This window comes from Panthera leo, chromosome C2 (genome assembly GCF_018350215.1).
Source record: "Panthera leo isolate Ple1 chromosome C2, P.leo_Ple1_pat1.1, whole genome shotgun sequence".
Classification (NCBI taxonomy): domain Eukaryota; kingdom Metazoa; phylum Chordata; class Mammalia; order Carnivora; family Felidae; genus Panthera; species Panthera leo.
Window position 1 is genome coordinate 52,244,311 of NC_056687.1, and position 20,854 is coordinate 52,265,164.

At 38.6% G+C, this 20,854-nt stretch overlaps 1 protein-coding gene across 2 annotated transcripts in view; it reads left to right on the forward strand.

The window, feature by feature from the left end:
• Nucleotides 1-590: 590 nt before the first annotated feature.
• ALCAM (activated leukocyte cell adhesion molecule) overlaps nt 591-20,854 on the forward strand; it is a 210,143-nt gene continuing 189,879 nt past the window's right edge. For both annotated transcript variants that reach the window (XM_042955955.1, XM_042955956.1), the window contains exon 1: nt 591-1,240. In XM_042955955.1, coding sequence (XP_042811889.1) covers nt 1,168-1,240 — 73 coding nt within the window. In that variant the 5' untranslated portion in view covers nt 591-1,167. The remainder of the gene's footprint in view (nt 1,241-20,854) is intronic.

Consider the following 20,854-nt stretch of genomic DNA (forward strand, 5'->3'; position numbering starts at 1 on the left):
AGCTGCTCCAGTTAACTCTCAGGAGGAGAGTTTCCACCGTTGCCACCCCCTCCAGACCCTTCTTCCTCCTCCGCTCCCGCCCTAGGACCCAAGGCGCGCCCCGCCCCACCAATCCGGAATTCTCCACCCCCCCAGCGTCCTGCCCCGCTACTCTCTTCATTGAAGATGGAGGCTGCAACATCACCGCCGAAAAATCCCTGCGGAGCGAGCCACTGGATTCAGCGTCTGGGGACAAGCGCTTTTTGAACCCTGGCGAGGCTGCGTGGTGACCAAGAAATGGGAGGCCGGACCGAGAGGGCGATCGTAAAGCCGCCGGCTAGAGGCAGCCCCGAGGGCTCCCCTCCCCGCGCGCTCGCGGCGCCTGTGTCTGCTCCGTATTGGCTAGCGTGGTTCCGGGGGCGGAGCCGCGGGAAGCACCTCCCACTCGGGGGGCCCCTGGATCCCGCGAGCTGCTCACCCGCGGAGTTCCAGAGCTGGGCTCCGTCTGCGACTCGGTCCTGCAGCGCCTCTAGGCTGCAGGTCGGTGCTCCAACCACCTGCTCGGCGCTGCGTCCTGGGAAGCGGGGAAGAGAGAGGAGGGAGGGGGGGCGGCGGTGGGGGGAGGAGGAGGAGGAGAGAGGAAGCTTACACACGCCTTCCAGTCCCTCCACTCAGAGCAGCCCTGAGACCGCTGCCGTCGCCGCTGCTTTCGCTGCTACGGCTCTGCCACCTGAGGAGACCGCCTGGACTCGCCGCCCCTGTGGCCACCCCCGGCGATTCCTGCCTAGCACCGGGCTTTTTATGCACACTGCCACTACCATTATTATTATTATTCCAAGAGAGGGAGAACAACAGACCAGCCTGAAAGAACCACGTACACCTTTCTGAAATAGTCAAGTGTCTCCTGGGAAGAGAGGGTCGTCGGTCCCGGGAGAAGGAGCCACTGGGGCCAAGGGCAGGTGTTGAAGGGGAGGAAGGAAGAGTTGGGGCACTGCGTGGTGGAAAGTTGCTTGCGGCGGAGAGCCGAAGGTCCAGCGCCACAGCCCAGGGGGGGCGGTGTGCCTGGGAGAAGCCGCTGCCCCCTGCGTTGGGACCTGCGAGCTCGCGGGCAGCGCGGGGCCGGGACGACGCCCCCTCCTGCGGCGCGGACACTGTCGGTGGCCCCCAAAGAGGACGAGGAGGAGGAATATGGCATCGAAGGCGGGCCCCTCCTGCCGTCTAGTCTTCTGCCTCTTGATCTCCGCCGCTGTCCTCCGGCCAGGTGAGCAGGGGCCTGGGAGCAGCCCAGGCCAACGTGGAACGGGGGCAATTTCCTGAGTCTGCGGCGCAGGCCTCGCACCTCCGGGGCTGTGAGCCGGGGCGAGTGGGGGCGGTGCGGGCACACATCTGGCCCTGGGTTCAGTCACCTGTGCCTCACGTTTGGGCTCGGCCGGCTGGCTCAAGTTTGGGCAGGGACTGGGGGCCTTGGGTAAATCTCCAGGAACTTTGGGTGCTGCCGGGGTTCGGGCTCCAGGGGCCCACGGGCAGTATTCGTCTGGTTCTCTCCCCGTCCCCCCCCCCCCCGCCCTTGCAGCTCCCGCCTAGGCGGCGAGCCCTTGCCCTCTGACAATTCCTCCAGTCTTTGGATATCAAAGTCCACGTCACTGCGCTCCGGGCAGTTTTCCTTTCGCTTAGCTTTCCGAGAAATAACTGTCTGCACTTTTGGGGGGATAAATCCCCTGGTAACTTCCCCTCGGTAAGAGGTGAAGAAGGGGTAGGAAGGGTAGAAGAGAAAGGGAGGACTTTAATCACTCCTTTTTAGAAAAACCTCCCGCAGCTCAAACCGTGGTTTGAAGCCCCCTCCCCCATGGTCTGGGTGGGTAATGAGTGCGGGGGTGGTGGCAGGCAAAGGACGCAGCCTGAACTGGACTTGGCAGCCAGGGTTGTGAGACCTTAGTGAGTGGCTTGTGGATTTTACAGGACCTGTGATTCAACCTCAGTTTTCAGTAATGTACTGAGGCTCAGAAGCAAGAAACTCAAAATCCCCAATAACTAAAATATCTAGCCGGGAATCCCTTTCCTACCCTGGGGACGGCCCCTGTGGCTGTCATCCTGAGACCCACCGGTCGGCCGACGCGAGTTGGTCCCTAACAGGGCATTCTGTATGTTCGCCGTCACTTGATAGAGCAGCAGGTTCATTTGCTCGCTAGACTCGAGTAATTTTTGGAATTGTTTTCTCCTTTTGAAGTTTTATCTCCAGCCCTTCATAGACATTTGCAAGTAAAAACTCCTACTTCCTTTTTTTTTTTTTTTTTCCGGCTTCTGTTTGTTCTTTTATCCTTTTCTTTAGTTTTTAGCAAAGAAAGACTCACTTCCTTTCCGCGTCTTTAATTTCTCAACATCCCTTCAGTTACCAAGCTGAGGCTGAAAAAAAAAAAAAAAAAAAAAAAAAAGATGTTTGGAAGCCTCCGTGGCTCTCCCAGGAAAAGAGGGAAAGTGAGGCTGGGGCTGGAGCCAGAAGATCACAAGTGTTTGTGAACTGCTGCTGCTGTGCCGGCTTCCTGGTGGTGGTGCGGAGGAGGGGGGTGGGTGCCCTCGCCCGATCTCTATTATAAAGTTACATTTCTGGGTGAGGTCCTGAGCTCACCTGCAGTTCTGAGGCTAGCGAGAATCATCTGCGACGCATCTCTAGCTCCAGGGCGGGGCGTGTGAAGCGCGAGTTGAACCGGATTTGAAGCAGGTGGGTTGGGGTAAGCACACCCGGGACGTGGCCAGGGGAGAGCCACCTGACTTTGGCACATTGTGGATTTCACTTTTTCCTGATCCCATTGTCCGATGTAGGAAGGAAGGGCACTCACTCTGGGGCCGAGGGGCGAGGAGGGTGGACGAGGGTGAGGTAAGTTAGTAAAATGCAAAGACCCACCCTCCCCACGGTTGGTTTTCAGTTTAACCCTCTGCCCAGTTGGAGAGTTGCAGTCTCACCACACCAATTCCCCGGGAGAACACGCACACGCCCGGTTTCCTTTTCCGTGCGGTCGCTCTGGAGTCAGTTTTCAGTCGGGCCACCTCCGAGGACAGGTTTTCCCTCATATTTAGCTGCTAAAAAGGGAGCGGTTCCGCTTTCAGACTTCCTTCTCTGAGATTCTTTTGGAGCCGCAAGCTCGCGTTTGCAGCCGGTTCCCAGCGGCGCGCTTTCGGTGAGCTGGATGCATTCTAGCTGCGCCGCCAACCTCGGCTGATCTAAGGGTCAGAAACCTCAGACCCTTAGATCAGTGGTTTGCTTGGATTTATTGGGTTGGCATATGTACAGAATTCTCGGTGTCAGTGTGTTTAAAAGAAAGGTTTGTGGCACTAACAGCGCCTCGTCCAGACTCGGGACGCAAGTCCTGGAAGGCAAGTGCGCCTCCTTCGGAGCCCTCTGCATAGCTGCGCCCGTTGGGGATACGTGCCAATGGCCAGGCTGGCTTAATCCAAGAGACCAACTGACTTACCCGCCTGCAACCCTTCATTTAAGGAGCACTTTTAGTAGTGTGTGTTGAGACCTAGAGAACAAAAATTCGCGCCTGTGGAACTGCTTCTGCAGGTCTTTTGGGCTGTAGTGGCTACATAGTCATTGATACGTTCGGGCATGGCCTGTCACCTGTTTTGAAGGGAGGGGGACAGTATGTATGAACCACAGAAACTGAATTCAGAGATGAAGGCAATGAAGTAAGTGCTGAGCATCCGAGGAAGCAAGAATCTCATTATCCTTGTAGAAAGAGCGTCAGCCTGTGGTGACATTTTGTATTGCTTTTTTAAAAAAATACTTTCCTTGATTACTTACAACAAGGAGGTGCAGTTAACTGTTTCTTCTCTTGGATCTTTGGTGTGCACCCTTCTCAGGAATTTTTCTTAATTTCTTACTGATACAAGGTTAATTCTAAGACATAAGCACACTTAAGTTTTTCCCCCAGAGTGGGGTATTATGTTCTCAAGGCATTGTTTATCTCAGTAGGCCTTGGGGAAAGCATCAACTCAAATAATGTCTTTGCAGACTGCCTGATGTGGGACTATTAAAATTTATTAATTTAAAAATGGCAAACTGCTTAGTAGCCAGTAAATATTGCTTTTTCCTTGATGATTTATATAATCCAATAGTCATTTACAACTTAATGGGATACTATTTTCAGTAAGCTGCTTTCCTAGGCTTGGCTCAGCATCATTCACCTTTGGGCACTTGAGCAAGTTATTTCACATATTTGGACTTCAACTCTCTCATATGTAAGTAAAACGGTGGACTAAGGATCTACTCTCTGGGATCTCTTTAGCTCAAAACTGTTTCTAGTGACCTAAGGTAAAATGCTGATTTGATCAAGGCAGAGTCATTATCCACAAAACAGATGAACATAAGGGAAGGTAAACAAAAATAATATAAAAACAGGGAGGGGGACAAAACAGAAGAGACTCATAAACATGGAAAACAAACTGAGGGTTACTGGAGGGGTTGTGGGAGGGGGGATGAGCTAAATGGGTCAGGGGCATTAAGGAATCTACTCCTGAAATCATGGATTCACTATATGCTAACTAATTTGGATGTAAATTTAAAAAAATTAAAAATTAAAAAAAAACCCTGTTTCTAATGACCTAAGGTAAAATGCTGATTTGGTCAAGGCAGAGTCATTATCCACTTGTATTTTTCTAATGCTTTCAGACAGACTGAAGGGATACAGTTCATATAAATTGTGTTGCTAGAAAATGTCAGTGGTACCCAATTACAAAATTTCCATCTCTTTTCCTACTTGTTTAAACCCATTATAATACCTTGTGCTTATTCCTCCAGGCCTGAAGAGGGCTATTAAAAAAAAAAAAAAAAAAAAGAAGTGTGATAGAGAGGATTTAGTCTCCTACTATCCTGGGAAAAGAGAGATTTTTAGGTCTCAGAAAACACCATTAGTATAACCCATATGTCCTGGAAGACTGCCTCTATTTAAACTGCATATGTGGTTCCTAGAATGAAATGTTAAGTGATCGTTGATGCTAATATGTTCATGTGACAAAGCCTTATATGTACATCCTTAAGATGCCCCTAAAATAATTGATTTGCAAGGTGGTTTTAAGTGCGCTATGGAAGGAAGTAGAAAATAATAATGCTTTCCTGTGGTTTTAAAATCTATAGAAATCCAAAATTTTTTCATGACACAATTTCAAACTTTGACTTTTTAGAAAATTCAATTTAGCTTATCTTTTTAAATAGAATTTTGGAAGAGAATGCTTGTTTGCTGTTAACTTATTAAAGAGAAGAAAATCAATAAAAGTCTACTTTAATAGTCTTAAGTGTTACCAGAAATTATTTTTTTATTGGAGTCAGCACTCACATGTTCAGTTTCAGTTATGTCATATAGGAATGTTCTGACTTTGGGAAAGCTATTTTCCTCCTCCTTCTTATTTCCCATCTGTAAGTTTTTCTGTCTTTGTAATGCATGGTTCTGATTTTGGTGAGATTAGTAATTCCCTTGCTCAGCATTTGAATTTTTCAACTAAAGCATGTTATATTAACGTGCTATATGACATTATATTATTAATAGAAAAACACTCTTTAATTTATTACATTTAATTATCACTTTGACCATTTTAAAACTTAGTTTTTATTTTTTATCTTAGGGGAGGGGGAGGGACAGAGAGAGGGACAGAGGGAGAGAATCTTAAGCAGACTCTGTGCTGATGGCAGAGCCCCGTGCGGGGCTCTGTCTCACCATTGTGAGATCATGACCTGAGCAGAAATCAAGAGTGGGGCACTTAACCAACTGAGCTGCCCAGGCGACCCACATACCATTTTTTAAAAATCAGGCAAAAATGTCTCTTTTTGTTTCTTTTTTCTCCTTTTTCTTTTTCTCAAGTTTTCAGATCACCAAACATAGGCCTTTGTAAAATTGATCACTAAGTTGTTAACATTACTTGGTGTAAGAAGCTAGTATTTTGTCATACAGTATCTTAGATACTTTATAATCATCTTGTTTTATATTCTTAAACACACTTCTTTCTGTTCTAGTCATTTATTTAGCATAAAATATCACCAAAGGGTTCTCACTCTCTGAAGCTGTTAACTCAAGCAGTCACAGACATGTATATTACCAATTATGCAAGAGAGCAACATAGGTGCAACTATGATAAAATAGTGTATATACATAGAAACTTGAATTTAACTTCTCAGAGTGTCAACTTTATTCTTCATTGTTAGGTTTTAACAAAGGCCCATTTCATTTTTTACACATGAATGTATGTGGCATATTAAGAAATGAGCTAACTCACTGGAATATTAAAGAAAGTTTCCTTAAGAGTGGTGGGTATGATGTAACATTCATCTATGTATTTACTCTTGGATATAAGAGCCCCTTCTTATGTTCAATAAGAAATGAAAAAAGACTGGAAAAATGTTCACTTGAATTTCTCATTACTTTTTTTTTTTTAAATTAGGACAGAATTTCCCCTATGGAGAATAAAGTCAAGACTAAAATATATGTTTTATATTTAAGAAGAGGATATTATATGCTATTTGATAAGGTTAAATCCTACAAGTTATTACAAGTATCCTTACAGTGTACAAAGTATTATATATTTGGAGTTACTTATATTACCATTCAGCTAATTTCTCTGTTTAATTAACAGGATTTATATGCTTCCTCTCACCTTATTACTAGATGTAATATCATATATATTTCAACTAGGACTAGTTCCAAATATGCTGTGGTATTCAGTAATTGTTTTATGGTAACCTATTATCATAGTCCATTACTGTAGTGTATTTTCCAAGAATGAAATTAGCTTTTAGTGCTTACTCTCTTATTTATCCAGTCAGTTCTCAATTATCCATTCCATTCAAGGGGAAATCAGTCCAATCCAAAACAGTTTGTAATCAAAGGATTACTTAATTCGACTTTGAATTGACGTATTTCAATGAACATGCCTGTGTCTGATCTTCTAAGAATTCATAGCATTGCGACATAATGAAACTAAACTGGGAGAATAGATTAATCAGAAATCAGACTGCTGTCCAGCTTCTCTGGCTTGTTAGCCCCCCTGTCCTCCCCCCCCTTTTCCCCCTAAAACTCTCTCCTCTATTACTCTGAGCAATACATCCGGTATATCCACAACAGTCCTGGTTTATCCTGATGTCCTGATTCAGTTATTAATGGGACCTTACTTCACCTTCAGAAGTGCAGTTTGGATGACAAATTATATGGTCACTATGAGTATTAATGACTTGCCTGTTAATATGTCTTAGACTACTTAACTGTAAGTACTCTCATGCTGACAAAGTGCATATTTCTAACCTTTTTTATTTATAAGCTACAGGGAAATATCAATAAGAGGCCACATGTCCTCCCTATAGTGTCAAGTATAGGAGAGATGTAAAGTAAGAGCCTAGAACCTCAGAATATTGTAGTGGGTATAAAACATTAAGGATCCCATGGTTTGGAATGGAAACCAAATTGACCTGAGATACCAAGAGAATAGTAGTGTTTGGAATTCACCTGGGAGATATACTTTGTATCTATGAAAGCCTATTTCAGTCTGATTCTGAAACCCTTTCTCCGCCATTTGCACAATTCCCATTCTGTTCTTCTATGAGGTTTCTCAGTAGATCCACTATCAATTTGGATATAAAAATAATTGTCAGGGATGTCTATACAATTGAAGGAAGCTCTTAAGTCTTTTTGTACATGTAAGGTGACTTGACTTGGGGCAGCCAACAATATGGCTAGGACATTTGGTGCCAACACTGACTTCCTAATTAGGTGCCCATGTGTTCTTTGGTTCATCTATATCTAAGTGTCTCAAGTACTCAGAAAACCCCAAAAGGGAATGGAGGTAGGAAAGGTGAGACATTATTATCTAAGCACACAAAGGATGCCATAATTTTGTTCTTGATAATACAGCAGAATGAAGGGAGACGGCGTTGGTCATTGTGGCTAAAACTCTTGTCAGCACATCCCCAAGTATTTTCCCTAATTAGTTGGGGAGTTTATCAGTGTGGAATTTACCTAGTTCCAAATCAAGAAAACATAAAAACCCATGTAGCTACTCTTATTACATTTTTGAACCATAGTATATCAATTAATTGTGCTGTAAAATAGAACACTCCAAAACATAGTGGTTTAAACAGCAACCATTTTATGCAGTTCATTATTTTGCAGGCTGGCAATTTAGATTGGACAGTTGGGTGTTTTTCTGATTTTAGTTAGATATCTTCATTTTACTGTAATCTGCTGTGGGTCAGCTGAGGTAGCTTTGCTTCTGGGAGTTGGCTGGTTGTCATTCAGGGAAAATTGACTCTTCTCCATGGTCTTTGGTTCTCTAACAGGCTTCCCTAGATTTGTTCTCTTGGTGGAAGCAGGGTTCTGAGAGGAAGCAGAAATCTGCAAGGCTCCTCTGGCAAACCATCACTTCTTCCACATTCAGTTGGTGAAGACAAGTCCCAAGCCCAGCTCAAATTCAAGGGTGGGAAAATCATCTATTGAATGGAAGGAGCTAGAAACACTTGGCAAACAGTATGCATAAAGATCAGGGGAGAGGATTAGGACCATTTTTGCCATCAGTCAACCAGTGGGGGATGTGACAGCAGCTAGTATCCTTACTTAGCCCCATATTCATAGTTTACACCTTCCTCTTCTAGATCCTTTGGCAAGAAATATAACAGATTACAGAGGCTCAAGTAGTGTCAATAAAAACACTATTTCCTGTGGCTAAACCCTTATCTTCCCTTGGAATAAAATTATGGAAAGTTAAGTGTGTGTGTGTGTGTGTGTGTGTGTGAGTGAGTGAGAGAGAGAGAGAGAGAGAGAGAGAGAGAGAGACACGAGAGAGGAAAGAGAAAGGGAGAGAGGAAGAGGGAGAGAGCACACACAATTTTGAAGGGTTAAAGGCATGTAAATCATGGTCTGAAGTAAAATGTGATAGAAGAGGGATTGTTGGAAAAAATGGGAAATTACCTTAGATATTCATCTTGTTCAGTTTTTGTTTTGTTTTGTTTTGTTTTGTTTTTGAGAGAGAGAGAGGGAGGGAGGGAGGGAGTGCATGTGCCTGTGTGCAGGAGAGGGAAGGGCAAAGGGAGAGAGAATCTTAAACAGGCTCCATGTATCATGGAACCCAATGCCAGACTCTGGGCTCTATTTCACTACCTTGAGATCCTGACTTAAGCTGAAACCAAGAATTGGGTGCTTACCTGACTGAGCCACCCAAGTACCCCTGTTTAGTTTCTTATTCAACAGCTGAGATAGATGAAGCCACAGGTGAAAAGATTACCTAAAATTCAATAGCAAATTAGCCAGTTTTTTGAGATAACAACGTCCTTAGTTTCATTTACCCCTAAACTCATAGATTCAAGGCTTGGAGCTATACAGGACCATAAAATTATTTAGGTACTTGTCTAAGTGTCACAGTGTTGGCCAATCCAAGATAAAAACTCATATAACTTAACGTGAAACTAATATAACACTGTATGTTAACTAACTGTAATTAAAATAAAAATTAAAAAAAAAACTCATGGAAATGAACTATTCAGCATTTATAAACAGCATTCAATAGATATTTATTGAGTGCTCAAATGTGCAAAATATTCTGCTTGGTGCTGGGGATATTGCAACAAACTAGTTACTAGACAGTCAAGGTCTTATCATTACAAGAAATTATCTTCTCTCTGGAAAATAGATATCAATCAATGAATTATATAATTTGCTAGAAGTTTTGCTAAGTACTACAAGGACAAATAAATAGCATTTTACATCAGAGTGCCAGATGTGACCCGGGCTGTAGGAAAATATTAGAAAGGTTCTTTCAGGAAGTGATATCTGAGGTATATGCTGAGGAATAATCAAGCAGAAGATATGGGCTGGGAGAATGGCATGAGTTAAGATGCCAACATGGGGGGCGCCTGGGTGGCTCAGTCGGTTAGGCAGCCGACTTCGGCTCAGGTCATGATCTCGCGGTCAGTGAGTTCAAGCCCCGCGTCAAGCTCTGTGCTGACAGCTCAGACCCTGGAGCCTGTTTCAGATTCTGTGTCTCCCTCTCTCTGACCCTCCCCCGTTCATGCTCTGTCTCTCTCTGTCTCAAAAATAAATAAACGTTTAAAAAAAATTAAAAAAAAAAAAAGATGCCAACATGGAAGGAACATGACTTCTAATTCCTGGAGGTCACCAGGAATTCATTCCTGTAATTTCCCTAATTTACTCACCAGTTGTGGGGTTTAAAGAGGATCTATTTGATCTTATTCAAATACTCACATACAGTAAATACTTGCATATATACTTTTTCCCTTTAAAAAAATCAAGTGGGAACATACTATACATACCATTTTGTGCCTTTCCTTTTTTTGCTTAATAGCACATTTTGGAGATTAAGAGATTATCCCATATCAGCACATATAGCTCTACCTGATTTTTAAAGATGTATTGGGTTTTATTGTACACACCATAATTAATTTAAGCATTTCCCTAGTTCTTGAAAATGTAGACGGTTTCCAGTGTTTTTTGTTATAAACATGACTGTAGTGAACATCCTAATACATGTCTTATTCATATGCACTGTTACGTTGGTAGGAAATGTCCTGGATGTGAAATTGCTGAGTCAAAGAATATGTGCATTTTTCACTTGGAAAGAAATTCTAAAATTACAGTTCAGAAGTATATACTGTATTGTATATATTTGGAAGCTGCTAAGAGAGAAGATCTTAAAAATTCTCATCATGAAAAAAAAGTGTTAACTGTGTGGTGATGGGATAGTAAGTAAACTTGTGATAATCATTTTGCAATATATACATATATTATATCACTATGTTATATACCAAAATAATACAATGTTATATGTCAATTATTTCTCAATTAAAAAAGAGTGTGTATCTTTAAAATCTCAACAAGAGTGTATGAGGATGCCCCTTCCTCATATTAATAGTACAGAGTTATGGGGAAAGTATAATTTAAAAGAAAACAGGATAATAGGTTGATTCTTATTTATTTAAAACTATGGGAAAAGTGAGAATTATAGGAGTAATAGGCACACACATGCTCACGTGTAAGGTAAAACTATAGATTGATCGGTGCTTAGCTTTATGACGCACGTGTTGGGACCAACCTTGGGTGAAAGAAGTGCATTTATTTGAATTACTACCATTGCTCTTTCCACATGGCTTTCCATAAAGATGGCTAACTTTGAGAACATAAACTATGTAAGTCATATTTTCTTTCATTTTGGAAGATTCATAGTCTATAGGGTCAGATTAACTAAAACAGTGGATTAAGAGACAACAACATGTGAACCTTAAGGATAGTTGATATTGGGGCACCTGGGTGGCTCAGTCGGTTGAGTTTTTGACTTCAGCTCCAGTCATGATCTCAAGGTTCATGAGTTTGAGCCCTGCATCAGGCTCACTGTTGTCAGCCTGTCAATGCAGGGCCCACTTTGGATCCTCTGTCTCTGCTCTCTCTGCCCCTCCTCCGCTTGCACATGCTCTCTCTCGAAAAATTAAAAAATAAATAAATAAAACTTAATTAAAAAAAGAATAGTTGATATTATTTTATGTTACACAGATGGTTTCCAAATATTTGTGTTAGTTCATTGTAGGTACAATATACATTGTGTAGGTGGACTAATGCCGTTTTGTAAGCCCTGTATAATAGGTTTTACTAAACAGATTTCACTTATTTTTAAGTAAGTCATATTTTGAACAATTATTCCAACAAGTTTGTTTTAACAGTCTCATCAAAATTGTTTACTAGTGGATAAAACGTATCATCTTCTGTAAATTTATAAAAAACATCAGTGCCATTAAATATATTTTACCCTGTAATTTTTAGATCTCTTATGGAAGGGAGTAAAACATTTTTATTGCAACTTCTGTATAGAAAAACTATAACAATATGTTTGTGAAGAGTTTTCAATAAGTATGTAATGAAGATATATTTTTTAAACAAGGCAACAAATATTCATAGTGGAGTTAATATTAATATGCACAAACTATAATTTCATAAATCAGTTTCTGCCTAGTATTTAGTTTTAAATGTTTCAGCTTGTGGCATTTGTACTTCATTCTGCAAGCATTTTCTCTACCTGGTGATAGGTATGACACTTTCTAAGAAAAATGCTTATGTCAGTTATAAGCATAGGTTTTATATTTTTGCAGAGATCGGCATGACTCTAAATATGAATAATGCTTTTGCTATCAGATCTAAGAGTAAAACGTAATATGTATTTGGATTTACCCTGTTGGATTAATCCTTTACCCAACCCCAGTGGATGGTAATCTAGTTCTCAAATAGAAATTTTCTTTAGGAAATGACTGTTTTAGTATGAAATAAAATTGCTTTTCTTATCATAGTAGAATGACAAATAAGTATCTGTTTATTAAAACAAAACCTGCATCTGCTTAGCTGTTTTTCTCTGCTGATAAGAAATATGTCTCCTTTCTAAAATAAATGATAACACAGTTAAAAAAAAAAAAGAGTAGAGTTTCAGGGTATGGTTTAGAGGTTATCATTTTTTAGAATTGATCTACAATGTTTAGTTAGAAAGGATGTGAACAGCCTGAATAGTGATTTTATTGTAGATAGTATGGTTATACCTCTATGATATTTTAAAAAAGTAATTATGTTCTTAATTTTTGTGGACTGTCAATGCTTACAGATTTCACAGACTGTCAATACATAACCTAGAATTGCATCTGAGTTCAAGGGCGTGGGTGATGGATCAGAACATTAGTTTAATATTCTAGCCCTTGTCTCTGTTTTCTGATTTGTAATATGAGGATAACAGTATTTCCAAGTTCATTTGATATGGATGTTCCAATAAGGTAATGAGTGTATAGCATTTCTCAGTGCCTGACATATAGTGGACTCTCAACAAATTATAATTGTTATGAATCACATTTTTTAGTAGTCATTTAACTGTATCAGCATCAGCTGATCAGTTTATTCATATCAGAAAATACCTCATTTTACTGATTGGAAGATCAATTTCAGTTCCATCTAAGGACATTTTGGGGAGTTTCCATAACAAAGTTGGACTTCATATTCTTATTAGAATGTTTCATCGTCCCACTATCTGTCAAGCAATTTCAGTTTTAGCAACTAAAGGAAAACAAAAGAAAAACACGTGACTGAAAATTACAATCTTAAATGTGATTTGCTGCAAGCAAAAGCTGTTAAAAAAAAAATACATGTTCTAAAATTATAAGGACTTTGTAATTTACAATATTATCCTTAGAAATTTATATTGCATATGGTTTCTATAATTTGAAAGATATTAGACCTTAGAAAGAGAAAAAATTTACTATTATTATAATGGAATCATTTTGATGATAAAATTATGATTTTAAATACAAGGCACATTTTCTCAACTGTAATTCAATAGAGGGAGCTCCACTACTTTCCTTTTATGAGCACTGTAGGGTGCTTCTATTTATTATGATTTTCTGGTGATGTTTAATTTAATAATGAAATTATTAAGAATTTATAATTTTAATGTTAACAATATTTTAGAAATTGAGTAATATCCTCTTACTAATGAGATTCAAAAATGCTTCTACAAATAATATATACTCTAAAATCCTAGCTTTTAATTCTCTGTATCCGTTGGATAATAAATCACTAGAAGAAATCAAAGTAGTTATACCCCTGAAAAGCATACTTCATTCTTTTTTATTTTTTTTTTATTTTTTTTATTTTTTATTTTTGGGACAGAGAGAGACAGAGCATGAACGGGGGAGGGGCAGAGAGAGAGGGAGACACAGAATCGGAAACAGGCTCCAGGCTCCGAGCCATCAGCCCAGAGCCTGACGCGGGGCTCGAACTCACAGACCGCGAGATCGTGACCTGGCTGAAGTCGGACGCTTAACCGACTGCGCCACCCAGGCGCCCAAGCATACTTTATTCTAATATAGAAGGCATCAAAGGAGAACAAAGTTTATTTCCAATGATAAAATGCTAAATTTTTTGACACCACTTTTATGGTATCTATTAAATGAAAATAGCTATGTATTTGAATAGGAAACGAAAAATAGCTGGTATTTTTCTCAATGACTCTGCCTAGATTTTTATCCAGATGATTATAGATTTCTACATGGAACTATTCTGCACTCACATCTTTCTCTCTTTTTAATTTTCCCAAATGTCCTCTTGATTTAAAGAACTCCAACTATATTTTCAATCTAAGTTGGTCCATTACCTGTGTGTGACCCTGACAATTTATTTACCTTTTATGACATTCACCTTTGTCATGGAAGTATTGTACCATATGATTTCTAAGATCTTTACAGCCTAAAAATTCTAGGATTCAAAATTATATGTGATTTAGAGAAATATGTTTGAAATGATGGTAAGCAGTAACTTTTATTGGAACTCCAATTAAGAAAAAAATATTTGAAATGATGATCCTTGTTGATTTTTTATTCAAAATGGGAATTATTTTTTTGAGTTTTGCAGAAAATTGCATAATTCCACACATTAGATCTCCTAATTTATTACTAAAATGCTGTCAGTTAAAGAAATGGCCCAGTTCTCTGGTGTATTTAAGACTAGCCAACACAGAGACAACTTTTAAACATTTCATATTGAAATAAGACGCACTGTTAAGAGGGTAGCCTGGGGATTGAGGCCTGTAGCTTACTCATAATTTTAAGCATTCTTTAAAGTAAGTAATTGTTTTATTGTGCTTACTTGCCATTATAGATTAGAGTTTGAGAATGTGACTTCTGGAGCCAAATTGTGTGGTTTTGAAACTCATATCTCTACTCTCCACCAAAGAGCCAGGTGACACTGAATGGCTTAACCCTTTTCCTGTTCTAACCAGTGCAGTAGGGATAAGCTCATTCATCACTGTGATTGTCAAATAATAAACTCTTCAATCTCTTCTCTCCTCTGCCTCCAAAATGATATAAGATGAATAGAATCCTGTAACTGCTCTGCTTAAAATAATTCAGTGGCTCCCCATTAGAGTAAGGATAAAATATAAACTCCTTAGCATAGCATTTAGGGTTCTTTTATGTTTTGTAACACAAGTCTTTCTTGGAATTCCATGCTCCCACCATACTTCTAAATGTATCATTGCCTTCTTGTTCCCTGTCCCTTTTTAAATCCAAGAACGCTACTGTTATGCCCTCTCCCATCACCCTTTCTTTGCCTGAATAACTAGTATCCCCATCTTTCAGAACACAGTTTAGATGCCGTCTCCTCTAAAAATTCTTCCCCGGTCTCTCTAAAGTGCTGTGTAGTTTTAAAGCTCATTTCATTTATTGCCTATTTATTCTTGTCATTCTTCCCTTAGAGGTTTTGAGATCCTGCAGGCAGGGTCTATGTCTTCTTAGTATTTTTTCAACTCCTTGTCTATTGATATATAACATATCTCCAGCACATATATGATGATTGAATAAATGGATTAATAAAAATTAGAAAACTTGACTATTAATGAAGCCGATTTATAATTGGTAAATATATTCACATATGAATAGGAAATATTTATATTGAGATAAATTTTTAGTCGTTTTCATAAATTTAATTAGCGAGTAAGTCTCCTGAGTTCTTAAAAAACAAACCAACAAAAACGGTATTTGCCATATTCTACCCAAGCTGTACAAATGAAGTATAAATAGAAATGGAATTGAGTTAGTATCCATCTGAAGATATTCCATGTTCATGTATTGGATGAACCAATATTGTTAAAATGTCCATACCACCCAAAGCAATCTACAGATATAATGCAATCTCTATCAAAATACCAACAACATTACAGAACTAGAACAAATAATACTAAAATTTGTGTGGAACCACAAAAGATCCTGAAACGCCAAAGCACTCGAGAAAGAAGAATAAAACTTGAGGTATCACAACCCCAGATTTCAAGATATACTATGAGCTATAGTAATCAAAGCATTCTGGTATTAGCACAAAAATATAGATCAACAGAACAGAATACAGAGCCCAGAAATCAGTCTGTCTATCTATCTATCTATCTATCTATCTATCTATCTATCTATCGTCAGTTAATCTACAACAAAGGAGGCAAGAATATACAATGGTAAAAAGGTAGTCTTTTCAACAAATGGTGCTGGGAAGCTGGACAGCTATCATAAAACCTGGACAGTTTTATGATAAAGGATGTGATCACAGGAAAAGTGAGTATTCTGTAACTGCAGAGCACAAGAGATATTTAAGAGGACAGCTTGTCCTGCTGAGGGAGGTAGAGGAGGGAATGAGAGGACCTCTCTACAGAGAGAAGAGAAAGATAAGACCTGGAAACAAGCATGAAAAGGAAATTGCTATAAAAAAAAAAAAGATACTTCCACATTATATATGTGGACCGGTAGCATTATACTATAAAATCATTTTTTTGCTTTGTTGAGACGCCTAGTTGATAATACATTCTAGTAATTCTAAATTTGAATCTCTCCTGTTAGTAACAATCATTTAATTTCTTTTCTTGAATTGTGAAGAACAAGGGCTGTCCAGAAACTTCTTACAGATAAATTCTGATGTAAAGCTCTCTTGAAGTCCTGAGAGTTATTGACCAAATTTAGCAATGCTTTTCAAATTTGACAATGTGAATTATGGTTCTTTATCAAAATTTAGGTATCTGAATGGCATTAGTTTGCTAAAATTCTAGAGGTAAACTAAAGTTAAGTAATGCTAGGGAATATCATTTAATAATACAATTAGGTAAATATACAATGTACCTATTAGTTTCCAACTGAGCATATATCTGGCATATACTCAGATCTGTGGGGAAAACTAGAGGCTTGTCTATACAGGTTCATGCCTGAGCCAATGAGAATGTAGTAAGACTGTTTTTGAAACTCCTCCCCCACAGATGGATGGAGCATATATTATTAATATACTACTGAGTGATCTACTCTAAACCCAGTGTGCCTGAGGTAAACTTGAGCATTGAGCTTCTCCTTCCCTTTACCCAAAGAGTGGGGTTAGGGCTAGAATACAGACGTTACTTCTCAAGTTTGTAGAGGAAGTTAAAATTAGAGAAATGAGTTTAAGAGAGAGGTAAGTGGTAATTACTCAAATTCTAGAAAGGGAAGTCTGATGAGTGAACAAATTTGAAGGAACAAGAAAAGGATGTTAGAAAAGCAGAATTAGGAAGACAAAAATGAGCCAGTGAGATGTCTGGTTAGAACAAATGCCTGTATATCTGTGTGGAATCAACTGCACAATGCTTCATGCATGGACAACTGAATAGAACTATTCGAGGCCAGAATAAACTGGAGATTTGGTTATAGTTTCAGGTTTTTTTCCATTGGCTTATTCACAAATAGAGCCCAATGAAATCCATTTTCATTGGCTATGAACATTACTCCCCATGCTTCGATTTTGGAAGACATTCCCTCACACCCTACCTTCTTACCCCTTTCCCCATATTCCCTACCCCTAGATATTGACTATTTCCTGACAGCTTAGACTTGACCTGCTTATCATATTGAAGTCAATATATACAGTTTATATTTATATTTAATTGCTTTCTTAGTGAGTTGTGGATTTTTTTCTTTAAAAAATTAAATTCATGTGGAAAGGGATGTTATATTGTTTCCTATTGAGTTAGGCACATATATAAGAAGCATGTCTGCTTGGACACAAAGCTCTAACTCAGGAACTACTAAATAATTACTATTATTTTATTCCTTCTTCAAGCAGTCTCCAATGTTTAGAATGCTATTCTTCTGAACTTAATCCTTTAATGTGAAAACAAACATCAAAGGTACTATGAGCAAGTCACCCAGTAAAAATGACTTTCACAATAGTTTTGATCTCAAATCTCACTCTGGTTAATACCATATTAAGTGTTAATGATATGTCAAACTGACTCCTCTTTTTACACCAGGTCATTTTTTAAATAGAAATTTAAGGATTTTTCCATAAGAGAAATAGAGTAACAGAGGAGTAATTACATTTCAACAGCAGTATTTAGTAGTCAAACAGGCTGAGCTTCCAAATGAGTTTGCTATAGGAATGGCAGGCGGAAATAAAAATGAAATAGTCCTCTCCACCCACAAAAAGAAAAAAAAAATAAAACAAACAAACCAAGAAACCATCAAACAAAACCCAGAAACACTTCAAGCATAAGATCATCTTTTACTTTACTTTTTTGCTGGTTATTTACTTTGCCTTCTGGAAATATTGCATAATCTATTAGCTTTTTCTGTTTAGATGTTGCTGGGTACAAAATGTACTAATAACTTTTAAAAAATAAACATTGATTCTCACGACATAAGCAGTGAGGAATTTTTAACCACATAACTACATTGTTGAATATAGTTGCTTCACAAATAACGAAGTAAAATGAAAAAGAAGTTAAGAAAACAGGCCCCATTCAAATAGTCCATATACTCCACTAACTTTATTATTTTGTGGCTTAAACTAGGAAACATTTAATAGTGAGTGTTGGTATATTATTAATGAATCAATAGCAGTAACCAGGACCAGGAACTTGCCTTCCCAGTGGCCTGAATGCCAGTGGTCACTGAGGAGGTAGATGACTGGAGAGGGAGTATCAGCCCCAGGTTTCAGTTCTGCCTTTGTCAGCAGCCCTGAGGTTTTGGTTAGTTACTTCTTATTTCTGTTTTCTGTTTCTTTGCTTATTCAATGACGATCTTAGGCTAGAACTGAGTGGGCGTCCTTCCATGTGATTATGAGCATTGTGTGATTTTATTCCATTGCCAAATAAAAATGATCTTTGCATTGTGTCTTTTTGTATGATGTATACTTCTTTTGTTCTCTTCAGTATGCTCAGTTAAGAGCTTGCCATGTAACATTTCCCAGATTGAGATTCCTAGTCATAGTGGTCCATTAATGAAATAATTGAGCCATAGAAATAAATGCAATGTAAGCAAGTGTTAACAGAGTGTAAAATTATGACAGACAAAGAGGGATACAACTTCTACTTTACTCAACACTGAACAAACTTCATGAGAGTACAGTATTATATTCCATTTCAGTCTCCCTATTTTAAACAAAGAGAAGTTGGATTTGGTTTAAGAGAAAAACAATAAAACAGGTGCTGTGAGGAAGGGTTAAGGTCAAGAAGGAAGGGGAGAAGTGAATTAATAGCTGTGATGAGAACATTGATCCTTGAGTCCCTGTCTCCATAGACAGCTGTTTCATAACAATAATGACAAAATAGGACTCAACTGCTGAAGAAAAATCCTTGACTTTGAATTTGCTACTTTTGGACAAGACTCAGAAACTGCTATCTCTGATAGTGTCATAAAATGTTACAGCCACTTGTTGGTCTGGGGTATTTTATATGTATTCCATACTCCAGTCAGAGATTTTCTGATGTCTCTTTCAATTTAGAGATGAGTACAAAAGGATAATAAATGTGTTGAGAAGTGCTTCATTTTTCTTATCTATAAAGTGATAGGAAGAAATTATAACTTACTTGGCTCAAGTGTTCTATGATCCTTTGAGTGTTGGGATGTTGGATCTAAACCTTAGCTTAATATTTTATTATAGAAATATTCTTCTAGGATACCTGTTTTAGTTTAAGAAATCAATCTTTTCTTTATTCTTCTTTTAAAATATAAAATGGGCATATTTTGAACTTAGTAACTGGATTCCAAATGGTTCTAACCACACCCTGAGGATTTTTTGCCCTTGAGGCCTCAAAGCCCTGAGAATTTATAGTCAGTATTTAGAGACTATGAACTGAGTGGCTATAAAGATTTTGTGAAAGAATAGAGGAAGATTGAATAACTGAAATAAGTTATTTAAGTGCACAAGTTATATAATATATCTATGTCAGTTTCCTTATCTGTAAAATGAAAGGAATAATGGTAATTATATCAGAGGTTTGTTGAAAGAACTAAGATAATCTTTGTAAAGTGATTAGCAAAATGAATGGGAAGTAACAGGCTTTGGAAATGTTAACTATTATTATTAATATTGCCAATATTGTCAGCATCTTAAACTGTACATTTTAATATATTGTACCTTCCAACAGAAAGTTCAAATATGACACACTTCAAATGTAATAGAAAAGATGAAAATATTTCCATGTAAAGTGGAAAATTATCCCACTACAGTTTTCTCTATTCTTATTTATTAAAAATACAAGGTTGAATAGTAAGGAGTGAAAGAACAATGTGTATCGTGTGCTCATTTGCATGAAAATGTATTTAAATAGACATAATCATTAAACATGCCTGGGTATACGTTGATATTTTCTCTTGAAAAATATACAAGAACCTTTAATATGGCTATCTGTGAAAGGAAGAACTGGGGATAGGAGATAGGAAGGAAGCCCTATTTAAAACTTCATGCCATTTTTTATTAAGTTTATTTATTTATTTTGAGAGAGAGAGAGAGAGAGAGAGAGAGAGCAAGTGGGGAAGGGGCAGAGAGAGAGAAAGAGAGAGAATCCCAATCAGGCTATATACCACCAGCACAGAGCCTGACGTGGGGCTTAAGCTCACAAACCATGAGATCATGACCTGAGCCAAAGTCAGATGCTTAACCTACTGAGCCACCCAGGTGCCTCCAAAACTACATACTCTTTTTTAACTAGATCACTCTTTTCGTGATGTGACTATTTATAATGTGTGTATTATTTTTAAATAAACTACCAGGGTGAAGATAATGGTAACAATGATGCTACTACCAAAACTGTAGAAGGGACATGCTTCCCAAGTAGTAATTTACTTATTTTGAATGAAGAAATTAGGATATTTAATTGTACATAGTGCTATCCATGATTATGAAATTTTAGAGTACCAATTTTACTCATTTTTATATATTTCATGCTTTTCTTTCCTTCGGCACATGAAAGTTTTCTGATTTATTATAGTATGCCTACAAACATACTGGAATTAATGATCCGTCATGTTTATTAGCATTTAAAGAAACATCAGTCCATATTTAAATTTAAACCG